The 18,220-nt window shown below is 44.2% G+C and overlaps 1 protein-coding gene across 1 annotated transcript; it reads right to left on the minus strand.

The window, feature by feature from the left end:
* Positions 1 to 36: 36 nt before the first annotated feature.
* On the minus strand, positions 37 to 9,081 carry LOC145348968 (fatty acid-binding protein, liver-like). The gene is made up of 4 exons (XM_080197132.1): positions 9,015 to 9,081; positions 6,433 to 6,605; positions 6,207 to 6,299; positions 37 to 144 (listed from the first exon to the last, which is right to left on the minus strand). Exons 1-4 carry the CDS (start codon positions 9,079 to 9,081, stop codon positions 64 to 66), a joined length of 414 nt encoding a protein of 137 aa, XP_080053258.1. The 3' UTR covers positions 37 to 63.
* Between the last annotated feature and the right edge of the window lie 9,139 nt (positions 9,082 to 18,220).

The raw sequence follows: 18,220 nt of genomic DNA on the forward strand, positions 1-18,220 counted from the left end.
GTCCACAAATAGACTAGTCATGTCACAGATTTGTGCACAAGTTTTTATTTTCACAATGACAAACTACAGGTGATCTTCTTCAACATCTGGCTCTTGAATTTTTTTGCTTATTTGTCTGTAAACAACATTCCCAAAAGTGATTGTCTGAAAGAGATGAGAACAAGTGGTTGAAGTAGTGGTGAAATTGGTGTTATAGAGGCATGAGGCTTAGGGTATGGATAGGAGGCCTATGTACATTAGTAAGTGAAAGCATCAACACAAACCAATTCTTTGGAGGAAGTACTGGAAACATTCTGCACAAGAACATAAGAACATAAGAAATAGGAGCAGGAGTAGGCCATCTAGCCCTTCGAGCCTGCCCCGCCATTCAATAAGATCATGGCTGATCTGTCGTGGCTCAGTTCCACTTTCCCGCCCTCTCCCCATAACCCTTAATCCCCTCTCTTATCAAAAACCCATCAACCCGCTTCTTAAAAATATTTAGCGAGGCAGCCTCCACCACTTCAACGGGCAGAGAATTCCAGAGATTCACCACCCTTTGAGTGAAGAAGTTCCTCCTCAACTCCGTTCTAAACCGCCTCCCCTTTATCTTGAGGCTGTGCCCCCTAGTCCTACTGTCTTTTTTGAGCGGGAAGAGTCTCTCCACCTCTATCCTATCCATCCCATTCATCATCTTATACGTCTCAATGAGATCTCCCCTCATTCTTCTAAACTCTAACAAGTACAAGCCTAGTTTATTCAGCCTCTCCTCATAGCTCAATCCCCTCAACTCCGGTATCAGCCTAGTAAACCTCCTCTGCACTCCCTCCAGGGCCAAAATATCCTTGCGCAGGTGCAGTGCCCAAAACTGCACACAGTACTCCAGCTGCAGCCTCACCAATGCCCTATACAGCTGCAGCAAGACCTCCCTACTTTTATATTCAATCCCCCTCGCTATGAAGGCCAGCATCCCATTCGCCTTCCTGACAAGTCACTCAAGTATTTTGTCTTTCAATAGGATGTGGGTAATAATGGTCAGAGCAGCAGTTATTGCCCATCTTTAATGTCCCTTGAAGTGAGTGGCTTACTAGACTATAGTCAACCATTGTGGGTCTGAAGTCTCCTAGGCCAGACCAGGAAAGGACAGCAGATTTCCTTCCCACCTCCCCCAAAAAAGTGAACCCTGATTATCTGTTACCCAATTCCCTCAAATCTGCCCAGTTAGAATTCTCCCATGCTTTGCATCTCTGCCCCCTAGTGCAGCTATCAACTCTTCCCAGCTTTAAAAACTAGAGCAAGAAATAATCTTAAGCCTTTTAGACTCCTAACTTCAGGGATTATTGGACATGAAATTCCAAGATTTCCCTTTGTCAACACTTCATTATTGTATCTGTCTTCCCCAAATGCCAGGGGCTTCCAGACACTCACCTGACCAATTCAAGCCTTTGTGCTGTTTACCCCTTCCTCAATCTTAATTAATGTCTTCTACTTCTATGGGTGTGGGTATAAGCTGACTGGGCCAACATTTATTGCCCATCTTTAAATTGCAAAGGAAGTTACTAGGTGTCACCTGGGATGGAACATCAATTTAAAAGGTTGAATAGGCTTGGATTGTTTTTATTGGAGCAGATTGAGGCACAAGCTTGATTTGGTTATACTATATATTAATACACAATAAAGTATGCTTTTTCATGCTATAGACATAGGCAGCAGTGCCAACTTAGCCCTTGTCTCACAGCACCAGGGATCTGGGTTCAATTCCTGGCTTGGGTCAGCATGTGGAGTTTGCATATCCTCCCCATGTCAGAGAGTTTCTTCTGGTGCCTGCCACAGCCTGAAAGATGTGCTGGTTAGGTGCATGACCCAAACAGGCACTGGAGTGTGGTGACTAGGGGAATTTTACAGTAACTTAATGCAAGCCTTGTGATAAGGATAAGCTTATGCAGGGTAAGCTTATGCAGGGTGAGTGTATGGACAGGGAGCAGCTGCCCCCCTTAGTTGAAGGATCAGTCACAAGAGGACACAAATTCAAGATGAAGGGCAAAAAAGTTGATAAAAGGGATGGTCTTGAATGCACTGCCTGTGAGTGGAGGCGAGTTGCCTCATCTTTTATATACTACCTTGATGGTCACTTGGGCTGGCACCAATTGTGGGGGAAAAAGATTAGGCAGGTTAAGCATCAGACTCAATGGACTGGGGTCTCTGAAGCACAAGAATTCAGTGATTTATTCTAGCTGCTCCCCCATTCTGGCATGCACTTGTCTTCTCTTTGCTTTCACAATGAGAAGCTAACTTAGTTTTGCTGCCACAATATTCCACCCTAACCAATGTGTATTTTGTACAGTTTCCACCTGTGCCAGGAATTAAAAACTTCATAGACTATTTTCCAAATGCAGAGATGCTTAGGAAATCAAAAGCACAAAGAGATTTGGGAGTTCTTGTTCAAGATTTGCTTAAGATTTAAGATGCAGGTTCAGTTAGTAAGGCAAATGCACTGTTAGCATTCATGTTGCAAGGGCTAGAATACAAGAGCAGGGATGTACTTCTGTGGCTGTACAAAGCTCTGGTCAGAGACCATTTGGGGTACTGTGAGCAGTTTTGGGCCTCATGTCTAAGGATGTGGGGTTGGCCTTGGAAAGGGTCCAGGAGAGGTTCACAAGAATGATCTCTGGAATGAAGAGCTTTTCATGAGGAACAGTTGAGGACCCTGGGACTATACACATTGGAGTTAAGAGGGGATCATATTGAAGCTTATAGAATACTGAGATGAGGGATGTTTCCACTAGTAGGAAAGCAGAGTGCAACCCTTGAAAACAGATGAGGAATTGTGGAGCTCTTTGCTGCAAAAAGTTGTGAAAGCCAAGTCAGTCATTTAAGATAGAGATATAGGTTCTGATTAATAAGGGGATCAGGGGTTATGGGGAAAAGGAGAATGGGGTGGGGTTTATCAGCCATTATTGAATAGTGAAGTGGACTTGATAGGCTGAGTGGCCTAATTCTGCTCTCACGATCTTTCTTTTCTCTGGAAATCTGTCCAGCATTATCCTCTTATTTCAGTACTCCTACAATGTATGTGATACCTGGAATCTTTATATCCTCACTAGGTACAAGGGAACATAAGAACATAACATAAGAATAGGAGCAGGAGTAGGCCATCTAGCCCTTCGAGCCTGCCCCGCCATTCAATAAGATCACAGCTGATCTGTCGTGGCTCAGTTCCACTTTCCCGCCCTCTCCCCATAACCCTTAATCCCCTCTCTTATCAAGAACCCATCAACCCACTTCTTAAAAATATTTAGCGAGGCAGCCTCCACCACTTCAACAGGCAGAGAATTCCAGAGATTCACCACCCTTTGAGTGAAGAAGTTCCTCCTCAACTCTGTTCTAAACTGCCTCCCCTTTATCTTGAGGCTGTGACCCCTAGTCCTACTGTCTTTTTTGAGCAGGAAGAGTCTCTCCACCTCTATCCTATCCATCCCATTCATCATCTTATATGTCTCAATGAGATCTCCCCTCATTCTTCTAAACTCTAACGAGTACAAGCCTAGTTTATTCAGCCTCTCCTCATAGCTCAATCCCCTCAACTCCGGTATCAGCCTAGTAAACCTCCTCTGCACTCCCTCCAGGGCCAAAATATCCTTGCGCAGGTGCAGTGCCCAAAACTGCACACAGTACTCCAGCTGCAGCCTCACCAATGCCCTATACAGCTGCAGCAAGACCTCCCTACTTTTATATTCAATCCCCCTTGCTATGAAGGCCAGCATCCCATTCGCCTTCCTGACCACCTGCAAGCTGGGTTTTTGCGACTCATGCACAAGGACCCCGAGGTCCCTCTGCACCGTCACCTGCTGCAGTTTTTCGCCACGTAAGTAATAGTCCTTCCTACCATTTTTCCTACCAAAGTGGACCACCTCACACTTGCCAACATTAAATTCCATTTGCCATTTCCTGGCCCATTCGCCCAGCCTATCTAGATCCTTCTGCAGACTCTCCACACCCTCCACACAATTTGCCATTCCCCCAATCTTGGTGTCATCAGCAAATTTCGACACCCTGCACTCGGTTCCCTCCTCCAGATCATCTATATAAATGGTAAATAGCTGAGGCCCCAGCACCGACCCCTGGGGCACCCCACTAGTCACCAACCGCCAATCCGAATAGCACCCATTGACCCCCACTCTGCCTCCTATTTGACAACCAATCCTCTATCCATGCTAACACCCTACCCCCAACTCCATGTCCCCTGACCTTCTGCAATAACCTCTTGAGGTACTTTGTCAAACACCTTCTGAAAATCCAGAAAGACCACATGAAATCTTAGAGGATGGGAATAGCCAATGTTGTTCATTTGTTTGAGGGTAGCAAACATAATCCAGGCAATTACAGGCAGGTGAGCCTCATGTCAGTGTTTGGGAAGTTGGAGGATTTGCTCCCACTTGAAATAAATGAGTGTATCATCAAGAGGCAACATGGTTGTGTCTCACTAACATGAGTGAGTTTTAAGTGATGAAGATAATTGGTGAGGGTAGGGCAGTGGATGTTGTTTACATGGACTTCAGTAAGGCTTTTGACAAGGTCCCTCATGGCAGACTGGAGACACTGCTTGGGATCACAGGGACCTGAGCCAGTTCTGTATCTATCTTGCTAGTCAAAGGCAGAGGGTAACAGTGGAAGAGTATGTTTCTGAATGGAGGGCAGTGACAAGTGGTGTTCCTCAGGATCAGTGCTGGGACCTTTGCTGTTTGTAATATATAAAAAGAGGAAGATGAAACTGGTTTGATTAGCAAGCTTGTGGATGACAGGTTGGTGGATTTGCAGATGGTGATGGGGACCAGAAGATACAAATTGGTTGAGACTTGGGCAGAGATGGCAGATAGCATTTAATCCAGACAAATGAGGGTAATGCATTTGGGAAGGCCTAATAGATAGAAAATACAGTAAATGGCAGACCTTCAAGAGTATTGATGGTAAAGGGATCTTTGTGTAGGTACAGGTCACAAAGTGTCAATGCAGGTGGAAAAGTCAGTCAAGTAGGCATGCTTGCCATCAGCCAGGGCTTGGAATTTGATTGGCAGGTCATGTTGACACTTTATAGAACCCCAATTAGGCTGCACTTGGAATAGTGTTCAATTCTCATCATCACATTACCAGAAGGATGGAGGCTTGAGGGTACAGAAGATTTACCAGGGTGTTGTATGGTATGGAGGGCATTAGCTAAGAGGAGAGGTTAGAGAAACTTGGTTTGTTCTCATTGGAATGAGGTTGAGGGGCAAGCTGATAGAAGTCCAAGAGGAGTGACATGGACAGAAGCTTTCCCTCTAAGGAAAAAGTCAATTACTAGGGGGCATAGGTTTAAGAAGGGGACAAGTTTGAGGGGATTTTTTCTTTTTAGAAAAAAAAAAGAGGGTGGTGGTGTCACCTGGAACTTGCTGCTGGGGAGGTGGAAGCTGACAATAGTGATCACTGACTACCTCAAATGTCCTCATGGATGCAACATCAGGTTCTGCTGATTGCAAAACCTTGAGCACAGTAGCTGATCCCACATGGGCACAGCATGTGCCTGAAGTTCTGCCATTACTATTTAACTTTAGTTTGAACAATGTTGGAGCTACTGCCCTACTAGCCCTCCTGTTAAAAAGGAGGGCCAAGCTAACTTTTGAAAAGTGAAATAAAATGAAAGTTAGCTTTTCACTTCACATGGAGAAACTGCAGAACCTTCCAAACTCATGACCAAAGGCCAGAAAGAATATCTTGATTTTTGGACCCAAAGCTAGGAATTTTACCCAACACCATATTTAGGCAAGTCACCACCTGTCCAAGGGGGGAAATGACAGGTCATGATACCCATGCTTTAGTCCTGTGGGTATATGCTGCCTCAGTGCCAGGGATATGAGTTTGATTCCCAGCTTGGTTTATTGTGCAAAGTTGACATGGGTTTCCTTTGGCGCTCCAGTTTCCTCCCACAATCCACTGTTAGGTGTATTGGCCATGCTAAATTCTGTACCTGAACAGGTGCCAGAGAGTGTGGCAAGAAGGGGATTTTCACTAATTTCATTGCAGTGTTCATGTGGGCCTACATGACTAAAATTTAAAGGGTGTCTTTGCCACAGGTGCATACTATAGTGGCTCATTAAGTATTATGCTCAGTTGCAATTTCCCAAAAGAAAACATCATGCCTCCAATTTGACAGTTCCTCATTTGCCAATAGGAGCTATTTAAAAACTTACATTAGTCAGCTGATCCCCATCAAATTCTGCAACAGAAGTAAAGTCTTTTGCTTTAACTACTAGTTTATTCTCTCCTTCCAGGCTCATGGTGGCCTATAACAAATCAAAGTCAGATATTGAAAACTGAAACTCAATGTTCTTCTTGCACATGCTTGAAAACTAAGTGGTTAAAGTGAAACCAGAAACAGTAACTGGCTTACTCAAGCTCATTTCCTCCAAGAAATACCTTTATCTTATCTCCTGCAGGAGTTTGCATATGTGTCTCTTGTCCAAGGGTAAAGTTATTGACAAGGACTTGGTCACCAGTCTGGATAGCAATTATGAAGTCTTCCCCATTTTGGACTATTTTAGTAATTCTGTCCAGGCCTTTGATTTTTTCCATCATATCATCTGGGACACCTGCAAGTGAAGAGTGGGCCACATGTAGAAAACACTGATCAGGTTAATGGATTGATATCTCAAATAAAGTTGCCATATTGTATTAATATGCACAGGTTTTGTATGTGGAAGACAAGTTTTAACTAGAAGCAGTGTGCAAAGGCAAGAGGAGGGAAGACTAAAACAAGTTGTTGTTCTATGTGGTTCAAATCAGACCAAATTACATGGGCCAATTAGGCAGGTTGTGTTTTGGCTACTTACCTGGCAGGTCAAGACAATCATGCAGCAGGTTAATCTCCCAGGTTAACCTGGGAGGTTTAACCTCAAAAGGAGCACAAAAGGCTGAGAATGTAGCCCAATCCATCAGGCAAACTAACCTCCCACTGCCTCAGCAATGCAGCCAGCATAATTAGGGGTCCCACACATCTTGATAGTCTCTTCCACCTCTTCATTTGGTAAGATACAAAAAAGAGGTCACATCCCAACCAACTCAATTTAATAATAAATCAAACCTAGGTGTTGCCTGATGCAATTTCTCAGTTCTGTCTTTTGTCCAAGATAGGATATAATGCCTCATCAGGTCTTTGTGGGGAACCATAAATTGGAATCTGGCCAGCCCTCAGTGTACCCTAATGGGCACCAGATTTAATTTATTATTGTCACATGCATTAGCAGTGACAAGTATTGTTTCTTGCATACAAGACAATATACCATTCACAGAAAGTACAGAATGCAGTATTAGTCACACTACAGTCTAGAGAAAGACTAACTTAAATGCAAGGTAGGTCCATTCAAAAGTCTGACAGCAGCAGCAAGGAAGCTGTTCTTGGGTCAGTTGGTATGTGACCCCAGACTTCTGCATCTTTTTTCCCTCCAAGGGAAGAAGGTGAAAGATATCTGGGGTGCCTGGGGTCCTTAATTATTACCTGTTAAGGTACACCAAAGAAAGTGAAAACCTAAGCTAGGCTGTTCAGGAGCAGTGCCAAGAAGAAATTACACAAAGCATGTTTGTGGGAGTGGAGTTTGATTACAGGTAAAGCAAATGAGGCATAGGGAAACAAGAGTGTTTAAAATTAGTCCCTCAAGTAGGTTAGTGCCAAAAACCTCCTTCCTCATTTTGTGGCTGGGATTCTGCCACTAAGTAACTGAAGCTTTGGCTGGAATGCCATGAATGGTCTATCATTGGCATGGTGGTCAGCACTGCCTCAGCAGCAGTGACCTAGATTTGATTTCTGGCTTGGGTCACTGAGTGGTGTTTGCATGTTTTGTGTGTTTCCTCCCACATTCTGAAAGTGCATGTTAAGTACATTGAGTCAAACAGGCACCAGATTGTAGCATTGTAGTAATGTCATTGCAGTGTTAATACAAGTCTTACATGTGATAATTAAAAACTTTACTTCTTTCCTAGGCTTGTTTCATGACTGTATTCAGTCCCAAATAACTGCATTGAGGTTTTCCCCAATACAATGCCAGGCAGAGTAGATGCAAGATGGTTGTATGTGCTGACTATCATGGTCAGAGAATTAGTAATGGAGCGCATACACTTATTTAAAAAAAAAATCAGAATTGGGCCAAATGGCCTCCTCCTGCACTTTGAATTATAGAATTCAAAAAGAGAATTAATTGGATAGATAGCTTTAGCCAAGATCTGCATAGGAAATCAGAATATATTGTTTCTAGAAACAGAGACCAAGCAGAAAGACAAGAGTTAGCATTAGCACTTCAGACTAGATTCCACAAACATGTATATGGAGCAGCATGGTGGCAGTGTTATCATTGCTGCCTCACAGCACCAGGGACCTGGGTTTGATTCCCAGCTTGGGTCACTGTCTATGCAGACTTTTGCATGTTTGTGGGTTTCCTGTCAGTCCAGTTAGGTGGGCATTAGAACATGAACATTACAGTTCAGTAGAGGCCATTCAGCCCTCAATGTTGTGCCAACCAGAGACAATCTAATGACCCTCTAACCTAAACTATTCCAATGTTATCCATATGCCTATTCATCTGATCATTTGACCACCCTTAAAGTTAGCGAGTCCACAACTGCTGCAGGCAGGACATTCCACACCCTTACTACCCTCTGAGTAAAGAACCTACCTCTGACATCAGTCAGATAATTACCACTCCTTAATTTAAAGCTATGTACCCTCGTGTTAGCTGTCACCATCTGAGGAAAAAGGCTCTCACTATCACCTTATCTAATCCCCTGATCATTAGCCATGTTAAATTCTCATGTACCTGAACAGGCACATGTGGTAATGGGGGATTTTCACATTAATGTCATTGCCATACGAATGCAAAGCTTACTTGTAACTAATAAATGCACTTGCATTGCAATACTTCTCCAAAAACATTCAATCTAGTCTCATGGGAAACAATTAAGCTCCTCCATCCAATCTTTTGGATATTCTACAATAATTTCCAGCTTACCCAAAACTTCCATAAATAGTTCCACATTTTCTTGACTCTGGAGTTGATACTGTCCACTGAAGTCCATTATAATGATTCAGAATTCACAAGGGGTAGGGAGTACTTGTCTGGATCCTTTACCTGGAGCCAGCAAAACTATAAAAGAAATCAGGTTTTAGGTGAAATATTCATTTTATCTGGTAGGTCCAAAGGTTTGTTTCAAAAAGTCCCACAATTCATCTGATACCAATCCAATCCTTTTATGGATTTCCAATGAGTGCACAACTCATTGTGCCCAAATGGACTGCACATCTTCCTTCTACATGATACTATTGAAATAGTATCAAAAATAGAATCAATTAATCCCCAGGGCTCTTGCACTTATTCAACTATCAGAATGATATGCAGCACCTTCAATGGTTAGAAGGTGTCAGCACAAAGGTACTTCAGCCCATGCCTGCACTAGACACCAAGCACCTATCCTAATCCCACTTTCTAGCAGTTGGGTCTGTAGCAGCCTTGTCTGCTCTGGTATTTCAAGCATTCATCCAAATGCCTGGAAAGCTAAGCCACTAGTTACACAAGCCAAAGATCCAGCTTAGATTCCTTCTGGTAGGAACATTCTGTACCATTTGTTTCAATATCTAGCAACACTTCAGCTACTAAATGACTACTTTGGTTACCTACAATCAGTGCAGTTACTGCAAATGCTGTTTTTTCAGGCCCTTTTGTATACAATATTGCCTCTGCCATTACCTGCTCAATTGTTTTGCTAAAAGTGTAGTACTTTAAATCAAACCAGCTCCATTAAGCTCCTCAGTGTAAATCCAATGCAAAAAAATCTTAAAGCAAGTTCCTGCCTCCCTGTTCACTTCTCTGCCCAAAAACAAGGAACCAAGCAGTGATAGGAACTAGCCTACTCTGCAGAGGGACACTGAATCTAGCATTGTTCCCTGGTACTGTCCACTTCATCCAAGGGGAGTTCTACTCATCTCAGGTTACATTTATAAACCCACCATCTGGACCAACCTACACTGCAAACTAACCATACCTGTGGGTCACTAGTACTACACAAGGTCAATTAAAGATGGTGTTGACCTAGCCCCAAGGGATCTTAGGATGCTATTTTGGAAATCTCATCATGAACACATGGGTAAACCATTGTTAACAAAATTTTCTAGCATCCTCCATACCAGTCCCAGACATTTATTACAATTTAATACAGAAGAAAATGAACCAGCAATAAGTTGAAAATCAAGTCTGATTAGATGCTGGCAATGTTATTGGAACAGCCCAGGCAATACCCTCTATTCAGAGACAGAAAAGATCCAACTCATTTCAAATCAACCATTGGAAGATCAAAACAATTTTGATATATTTTTAGCACCACTAAGTTATAAAGAGGGGTTAGGTAAACTTAAGTTGTTTTCTCTGGAATAGACTGAGGGGTAGGGAGTGGCAGCAACTGTTTCCTTTAGTTGAAGGATCAGTTATTGGCAGGCAGGGGGCGAAAGAAAGAAAATTGGAGGAAAGAAAAAAGGTTACCCAGATGGTGGTGGTGACAGTCTGGACTACACCGCTTGGGGTGGTGGAGGCAGGGTGCCTCAAATCCTTTAAATACCTGGGCAAATACTTAGCAGACCACAACATTCAGGGGTACAGGCTAAGTGGGATTAGGCAGGCAGGCCCAGGCCTTTCACATATTGGTGAAGGCTTACAGGCCAAAAGGGCCTTTCTGCATTGTAGGAGTCAGTGACCTATTGTAGCTGAAAGTGGTTTCATCACCACTTGCCCAATTCCAGTTTGGAAAGTAACACATCATTTAAAATACATTAAAATTACATTTATTTTATTGGACAATTAGTTATTACAATTTCAGCCCTTTAGTTGCAGTTACCCAATTCATATGAGCCAGTGAGTCGTGTATTTAACACATCTAGCCTAGAAATTCAAAATTGCAAACTTAAATTGCTAGCTTCTTTGTCAAGAGACAAAGCAGTAAAGGATTTTTCATTATACAAGTATATTCAGGGTCAAATGAGACCATTTCTTTGTTTAAGTATGATTCATTGAAATACAATATTCTGATCAGAGTGGCTGAAGTTTCATTCAGCTCAAAAAAAACACATTTCCCCTTCAATGCTAGGCTAACTGTATTCCACAAAATAACATTGTAGCCTCACTGATGAAGTAGTACTTAAATAATTGATAGCCACTTGCAGCATAAAGCAATGCTTCATGAATAAGGAGGCTTGTTTAAAAGAAAGATTTTCCTTACAAGTTATCCCACCAAAAATATAGAAACACATTATAAGTCATAACAATGTTAATTAAGCCTTTTTTTTAAAAAAGAAAATGCTGCTCAGCTTAATGTAACTCTAACCAACAATTTACCATGGAGGACCAAGACTACATTTTAAAAAAGCTTTAACATTGGGTGAGCAAAAGGCAGGTTAACCCAACCAGGTACCATTTAAACAGCAACCAAAATTGCCTAATACCTTCAGAATAATAATTAAAAAAAAAAGCTAAATAGACTACTGAAAGCAAACAAAAAAGGGACAATTTATAGGAGCTTCATTTGGGCCACCTGATGGCATTCAGGGGAAAAATAAGAGCTTGTTAATTGAAATCACGATATTTTCAGAGGAATTCAGTGGGGAATGTCAGTGTTTAAACCCAACAATCAATTCTGGTTAAGTTTCAATTAAGAAATCAATTGGTAGGGGATCCTGTAGACCATTGAGAACTACAGGTTTACCTTTAATATCGGACTACTCAATTGTCAACTCTACTTCATGCTTGTCCTATTTGGCACAGGGTGGTGAATGGTAATATCACCAAGACAATTATAAAGAACTCCAAGGGAAGTGTTGAAACAGATGAAGATCGCACAACCTATAAAAATGAATATCTGTGATGAACAGCAAATGTCAATTTTGATATTTATATAGGTGGAGCATTCGTTGTTCTTGGCCAACACTCCCCCATTACTACAGAGTGTTAGAGTCTGGGAGAACTTCGGTGGGAAAGAATCATAGAATCCCTACACTGCACAGGCCATTTTGCCAATTGAGTCTGCAATGATTTTCTGACAGTATCACACCCAGTTCCTCCCCCCCATTCTATCCCTGCAACCCCAATGCATTTACCATGACAATCCCACCTAACCTACACATCTTGGGACACTATGGGACAATTTACCATGGCCACTTAACCTGCACATCTTTGGACTGGGGAGGAAACCCGACCACCCGGAAGGAGCACACACAGACACGGGGAGAACATGCAGATACCCGAGGCTGGAATTGAACCCAGATCCCTGGAGCTGTGAGACAGCTGTGAAGCAGTGAGGCATTGTGCCACTGTGCCTGAGATGCCCACTACCACACAAAGTCTTAAAATGGAGAATTCTGCTCATATTCTCCCGTTTTGAAAGACTACAAATGGCCTTCTGCTGAGCTGGATGAGATTCTGGGTATCCCACAAGTTCTTGAACAGTGGAATTGATGGCTCTCTCTGGGCCTTAGGTTCATCATGGAAACATCATGGTACAGAAGGAGGCCATTTGTCCCATTGAGTCCATGCCAATGACCAGATCAGCTGTGATCTTATTGAATGGCTGAGCAGGCTTGAGAGACTGTGTGACCTACTTCTGCTTTTTTTTAATCACTTGTGAGACATGGGCCTTGCTTGCTGGGCCAGCATTTATTGCCCATCCCTAGTTGTCCGAGGGCAGTTGAGAGTCAACCACATTGCTGTGGCTCTGGAGACAGACTGGGTAAGGACAGCAGATTTCCTTCCCTAAAGGACATTAGTGACCCAGGTGAGTTTTTCCAACAATCAAACATGATTGGACCATAAGAACGTAAGAACATAAGAAATAGGAGCAGGAGTTGGCCATCTAGCCCCTCGAGCCTGCCCCGCCATTCAATAAGATCATGGCTGATCTGAAGTGGCTCAGTTCCACTTTCCTGCTTTCTCCCCATAACCCTTAATTCTCTACCAAAAACCTATCTACCCGTGTCTTAAATATATTTAGAAGTTAAGGAGGAACTTCTTCACTCAAAGGGTGGTGAATCTCTGGAATTCTCTGCCCGTTGAAGTGGTGGAGGCTGCCTCGCTCAATATTTTTAAGACGTGGGTTGATAGGTTTTTGATAAGAGAGGGGATTAAGGCTTATGGGGAGAGGGCGGGAACGTGGAACTGAGACACGACAGATCAGCCATGATCATATTGAATGGCGGGGCAGGCTCGAAGGGCTAGATGGCCTACTCCTGCTCCTATTTCTTATGTTCTTATGTTCTTATGTTCTTACGAGGTAGCCTCCACCACATCAACGGGCAGAGAATTCCAGAGATTCACCACCCTTTGAGTGAAGAAGTTCCTCCTCAACTCCGTTCTAAACTGCCCCCCCCCCTTATCTTGAGGCTGTGCCCTCTAGTCCTGCTGTCCTTTCTGAGCGGGAAGAATCTCTCTACCTCTACCCTATCCATCCCATTCATCATCTTATATGTCTCAAGATTCCCCCCTCATCCTTCTACATTCCAACGAGTACAAACCCAGTCTATTCAGCCTCTCTTCATAGTTCAACCCCCTCATCTCCGGTATCAGCCTAGTGAACCTCCTCTGCACTCCCTCCAAGGCCAAAATATCCTTGCGCAAGTGCGGCGACCAAAACTGCACACTGTACTCCAGCTGTGGCCTCACCAGTGCCCTATACAGCCGCAGCAAGACCTCCCTGCTTTTATATTCAATCCCCCTCGCTATAAAGGCCAGCATCCCATTCGCCTTCCTGATCATCTGCTGCACCTGCAGGCTGGGTTTTTGTGACTCAAGCACAAGGACCCCCAGGTCCCTCTGCACCATAGCATGCTACAGCTTTTCACCCTTTAAATAGTAATCCTCCTACTATTATTCCTGCCAAAGTGGATAACCTCACACTTGCTTACATTGTACTCCATGGACCATGGTCACCAGTGGAGTGCCCCAGGGATCTGTCCTGGGAACCTTGCTGTTTGTGATTTTTATAAATGACCTGGATGAGAAAGTGGAGGGATGGGTTGGTAAGTTTGCCGATGACACGAGGGTCGGTGGTGTTGTGGATAGTTTGAAGGGATGTCAGAAGTTGCAGCGTGACATAGACAGGATGCAAGATTGGGCGGAGAAGTGGCAGATGGACTTCAATGCAGATAAATGTGTAGTGGTACATTTTGGCAGGTCCAATGGGATGAAAGAATATAACATTAGGGATAAGACTCTTAGCAGTGTGGAAGATCAGAAGGATCTTGGGGTCCGGGTTCATAGGACTCTCAAATCGGCTTCGCAGGTAGTGGATGTAGTTAAGAATGAATATGGTATACTGGCCTTCATCAATCGAGGAATTGAGTTTAGGAGTCGGGAGATAATGCTGCAGCTGTATAAGACTCTGGCCAGAACCCACTTGGAGTACTAAGCACAGTTCTGGTCGCCTCATTACAGTAAGGATGTGGGAGACATTGACAGGGTGTAGAGGAGATTTACAAGGACGTTGCCCAGATTGGGTGGCATACCTTATGAGGATAGGTCGAGAGAGATCAGTCTTTTCCCCTTGGAGAGACGAAGGATGAGAGGGGACCTGATAGAGGTTTATAAGATGTTGAGGGGTATTGATCGGGTGGATTCTCAGAGGCTATTTCCCAGGGCTGAAATCGTCGCTACGAGAGGACATAGGTTTAAGGAGCTAGGGAGTAGGTACAGAGGAGATGTCAGGGGTAAGTTTTTCACTCAGAGGGTGGTGGGTGAGTGGAATCGGCTGCTGTCATTAGCGGTGGAGGCAAATTCAATAGCGTCTTTTAAGAGACTTCTGGATCAGTACATGAGACTTAATAGGATTATAGGTAAGCCTAGTAGGTAGAGATATGATCGGCGCAACTTGTGGGCTGAAAGGAATGTTTGTGCTGTAGTTTTTCTATGTTCTATGATTCTTTACCCCATTTCAGTATGCAAATTAGCTGCCATCAATTCTACGTTTTAACAGTAACTGCATCTCAAAGGTCTTACATCCAGCATTAAAAATTTATTTATTAGTCACAAGTAAGCTTGCATTCACACTGCAATGATGTTACTGTGAAAATCCCCTAGTCGCCACACTCCGGTGCCTGTTCGGGTGCACTGCAGGAGAATTTAGCATGGCCAATGCACCTAACGAGCATGTTTTTGGAGTGTGGGAGGAAATCAGAGCACCCGGAGGAAACCCACACAGACAGAGGGGGAATTTGCAAACTCCACACAGACAGTGACCCAAGCTGGGAACTCAACCCGGGGCCACCGTGCTGCCTCACACCCGCCCCCCGCCATCACAACCCTCCAGTCTATCACTCAAACCAGCTTCCCATGCATTGACTGTCTGCCTCTGAAATACAGCCAGCACAATCAAGGACCCCACACACACAGACATTCTCTTCTACCTTCTTCCATCGGGAAAAAAAATAGAAAAGTCTGAGATCACGTACCAACCGACTCGAGAACTTCTTTCCTGTTGCTGTCAGACTTTTGAATGACCGTATGATATATTAAGCTGATCTTCCTCTACACCTTATTTGTAACTGCAACACTATATTCTGAGCCCTCTCGTTTCATAAGAACATAAGAACATAAGAAATAGGAGCAGGAGTAGGCCATCTAGCCCTTCGAGCCTGCCCCGCCATTCAATAAGATCATGGCTGATCTGTTGTGGCTCAGTTCCACTTTCCCGCCCTCTCCCCATAACCCTTAATCCCCTCTCTTATCAAAAACCCATCAACCCGCTTCTTAAAAATATTTAGCGAGGCAGCCTCCACCACTTCAACGGGCAGAGAATTCCAGAGATTCACCACCCTTTGAGTGAAGAAGTTCCTCCTCAACTCCGTTCTAAACCGCCTCCCCTTTATCTTGAGGCTGTGCCCCCTAGTCCTACTGTCTTTTTTGAGCGGGAAGAGTCTCTCCACCTCTATCCTATCCATCCCATTCATCATCTTATACGTCTCAATGAGATCTCCCCTCATTCTTCTAAACTCTAACGAGTACAAGCCCAGTTTATTCAGCCTCTCCTCATAGCTCAATCCCCTCAACTCCGGTATCAGCCTAGTAAACCTCCTCTGCACTCCCTCCAGGGCCAAAATATCCTTGCGCAGGTGCGGCGCCCAAAACTGCACACAGTACTCCAGCTGCGGCCTCACCAATGCCCTATACAGCTGCAGCAAGACCTCCCTACTTTTATATTCAATCCCCCTCGCTATGAAGGCCAGCATCCCATTCGCCTTCCTGACCACCTGCTGCACCTGCAAGCTGGGTTTTTGCGACTCATGCACAAGGACCCCGAGGTCCCTCTGCACCGTCGCCTGCTGCAGTTTTTCGCCACGTAAGTAATAGTCCTTCCTACCATTCTTCCTACCAAAGTGGACCACCTCACACTTGCCAACATTAAATTCCATTTGCCATTTCCTGGCCCATTCGCCCAGCCTATCTAGACCCTTCTGCAGACTCTCCACACCCTCCGCACAATTTGCCTTTCCCCCAATCTTGGTGTCATCAGCAAATTTCGACACCCTGCACTCGGTTCCCTCCTCCAGATCATCTATATAAATGGTAAATAGCTGAGGCCCCAGCACCGACCCCTGGGGCACCCCACTAGTCACCAACCGCCAATCCGAATAGCACCCATTGACCCCCACTCTCTGCCTCCTATTTGACAACCAATCCTCTATCCACGCTAACACCCTACCCCCGACTCCATGTCCCCTGACCTTCTGCAATAACCTCTTGTGAGGTACCTTGTCAAACGCCTTCTGAAAATCCAGAAAGACCACATCCACCGGCTCTCCTCTATCCACTGCCCTAGACACATCCTCATAGAACTCCAGTAAATTTGTCAGACACGACTTCCCTTTAATGAAACCGTGTTGCGTCCGCCCTATCAAGCAATTCCCTTCAAGATGCCTCGCAATTTCCTCCTTAATGACGGATTCTAACATTTTACCTACCACAGACGTTAAACTAACCGGCCTATAATTCCCCGCCTTTTGCCTGGCACCCTTCTTAAACAACGGCGTAACATTAGCCGTTTTCCAATCTTCCGGCACTTCCCCGGAATCCAGCGACGTCTGGAAAATAACCACCAAGGCATCCACTATCACCTCCGCCATTTCTTTCAGAACCCTCGGATGCATTCCATCCGGTCCTGGGGACTTGTCCACAATCAGCCCCTCCAGTCTGTCGAGCACCACCTCTCTAGTAACAGTAATGTCATTAAGACCCTCCATTCCTACCACCTTTCCATCGCTAACACCCGGCAAATTATTCACGTCCTCCTCCGTGAAGACAGAAACAAAAAAGTTATTCAAGACCTTAGCCATATCCCCATCCCCTACCACTAGCTCCCCTTTCTCATCCTCTAAAGGACCAACGTTCACCCTAGCCAGCCTCTTCCTTTTTATATATTTATAAAAACTCTTGCTATCCTTTTTTATATTAAGTGCTAGCCCAGCCTCATAGCTTCTCCTACCCTCCTTTATCAACTTCTTTGTTGACATTTAAACCTTTCCCAATCCTCTTCTCGCCCACTACTCTTAGCTACTCTAAATTCCTCCGCTTTTAATTTAACACTTTCCTTCACCTCCTTCGTTATCCACGGCTTATTACCTCTCTTCCTACTGTCCTTTTTAACCATCGGAATAAATTTCTGCTGAGCACCAAGAAAGATCTCCTTAAAGATCCTCCACTGCTCCTCAGCAGACCTACCTTCCAACGCACTCCCCCAGTCCACATTCGCCAATTCTTCTCTCATCCTACCATACTCCCCTCTATTCAAACAAAGGACGCGTGTCCGGGAACCCACTTTCTCCTCCTCCATCTGCACCAGAAACTCCACCATACAATGATCACTCTCTCCAAGAGGATCCTTCACCGCAAGGTCCCTAATTCTACCCGCCTCATTACATAGCACCACACATTCTACACTCTCTCCTTTTCCTTCTGCCCTCTGTACTCTTTGAATGGTAGGTTTTGTCTGTATAGCACACAAGAAATAATACTTTTCACTGTATCCCAATACATGTGACAATAAGAAATCAAATCAAATTAAATGTTGAGAAAAACAATGTTTTCCATCCAAGCACTATCTCCTTTCCCTATCCGTGCCACTGCCTGAGCTTGAGCCAAGATTTTGCAATCTTGGCAATCTATCTGACCCACCTTCAATAAGATTG

Source organism: Carcharhinus amblyrhynchos, chromosome 1 (genome assembly GCF_965287045.1).
Source record: "Carcharhinus amblyrhynchos chromosome 1, sCarAmb.v2.hapA, whole genome shotgun sequence".
Lineage (NCBI taxonomy): Eukaryota > Metazoa > Chordata > Chondrichthyes > Carcharhiniformes > Carcharhinidae > Carcharhinus > Carcharhinus amblyrhynchos.

Coding starts and splice junctions, on each gene's coding strand:
- LOC145348968 (XM_080197132.1), bottom strand. CDS start 9,081: ATGGACTTCAGTGGACAGTATCAACTCCAGAGTCAAGAAAATGTGGAA. Junction 6,606..9,014: donor ACTATTTATGGAAGTTTTGG/GTAAGCTGGAAA, acceptor CTTCACTTGCAG/GTGTCCCAGATGATATGATG. Junction 6,300..6,432: donor CTGCAGGAGATAAGATAAAG/GTATTTCTTGGA, acceptor GATTTGTTATAG/GCCACCATGAGCCTGGAAGG.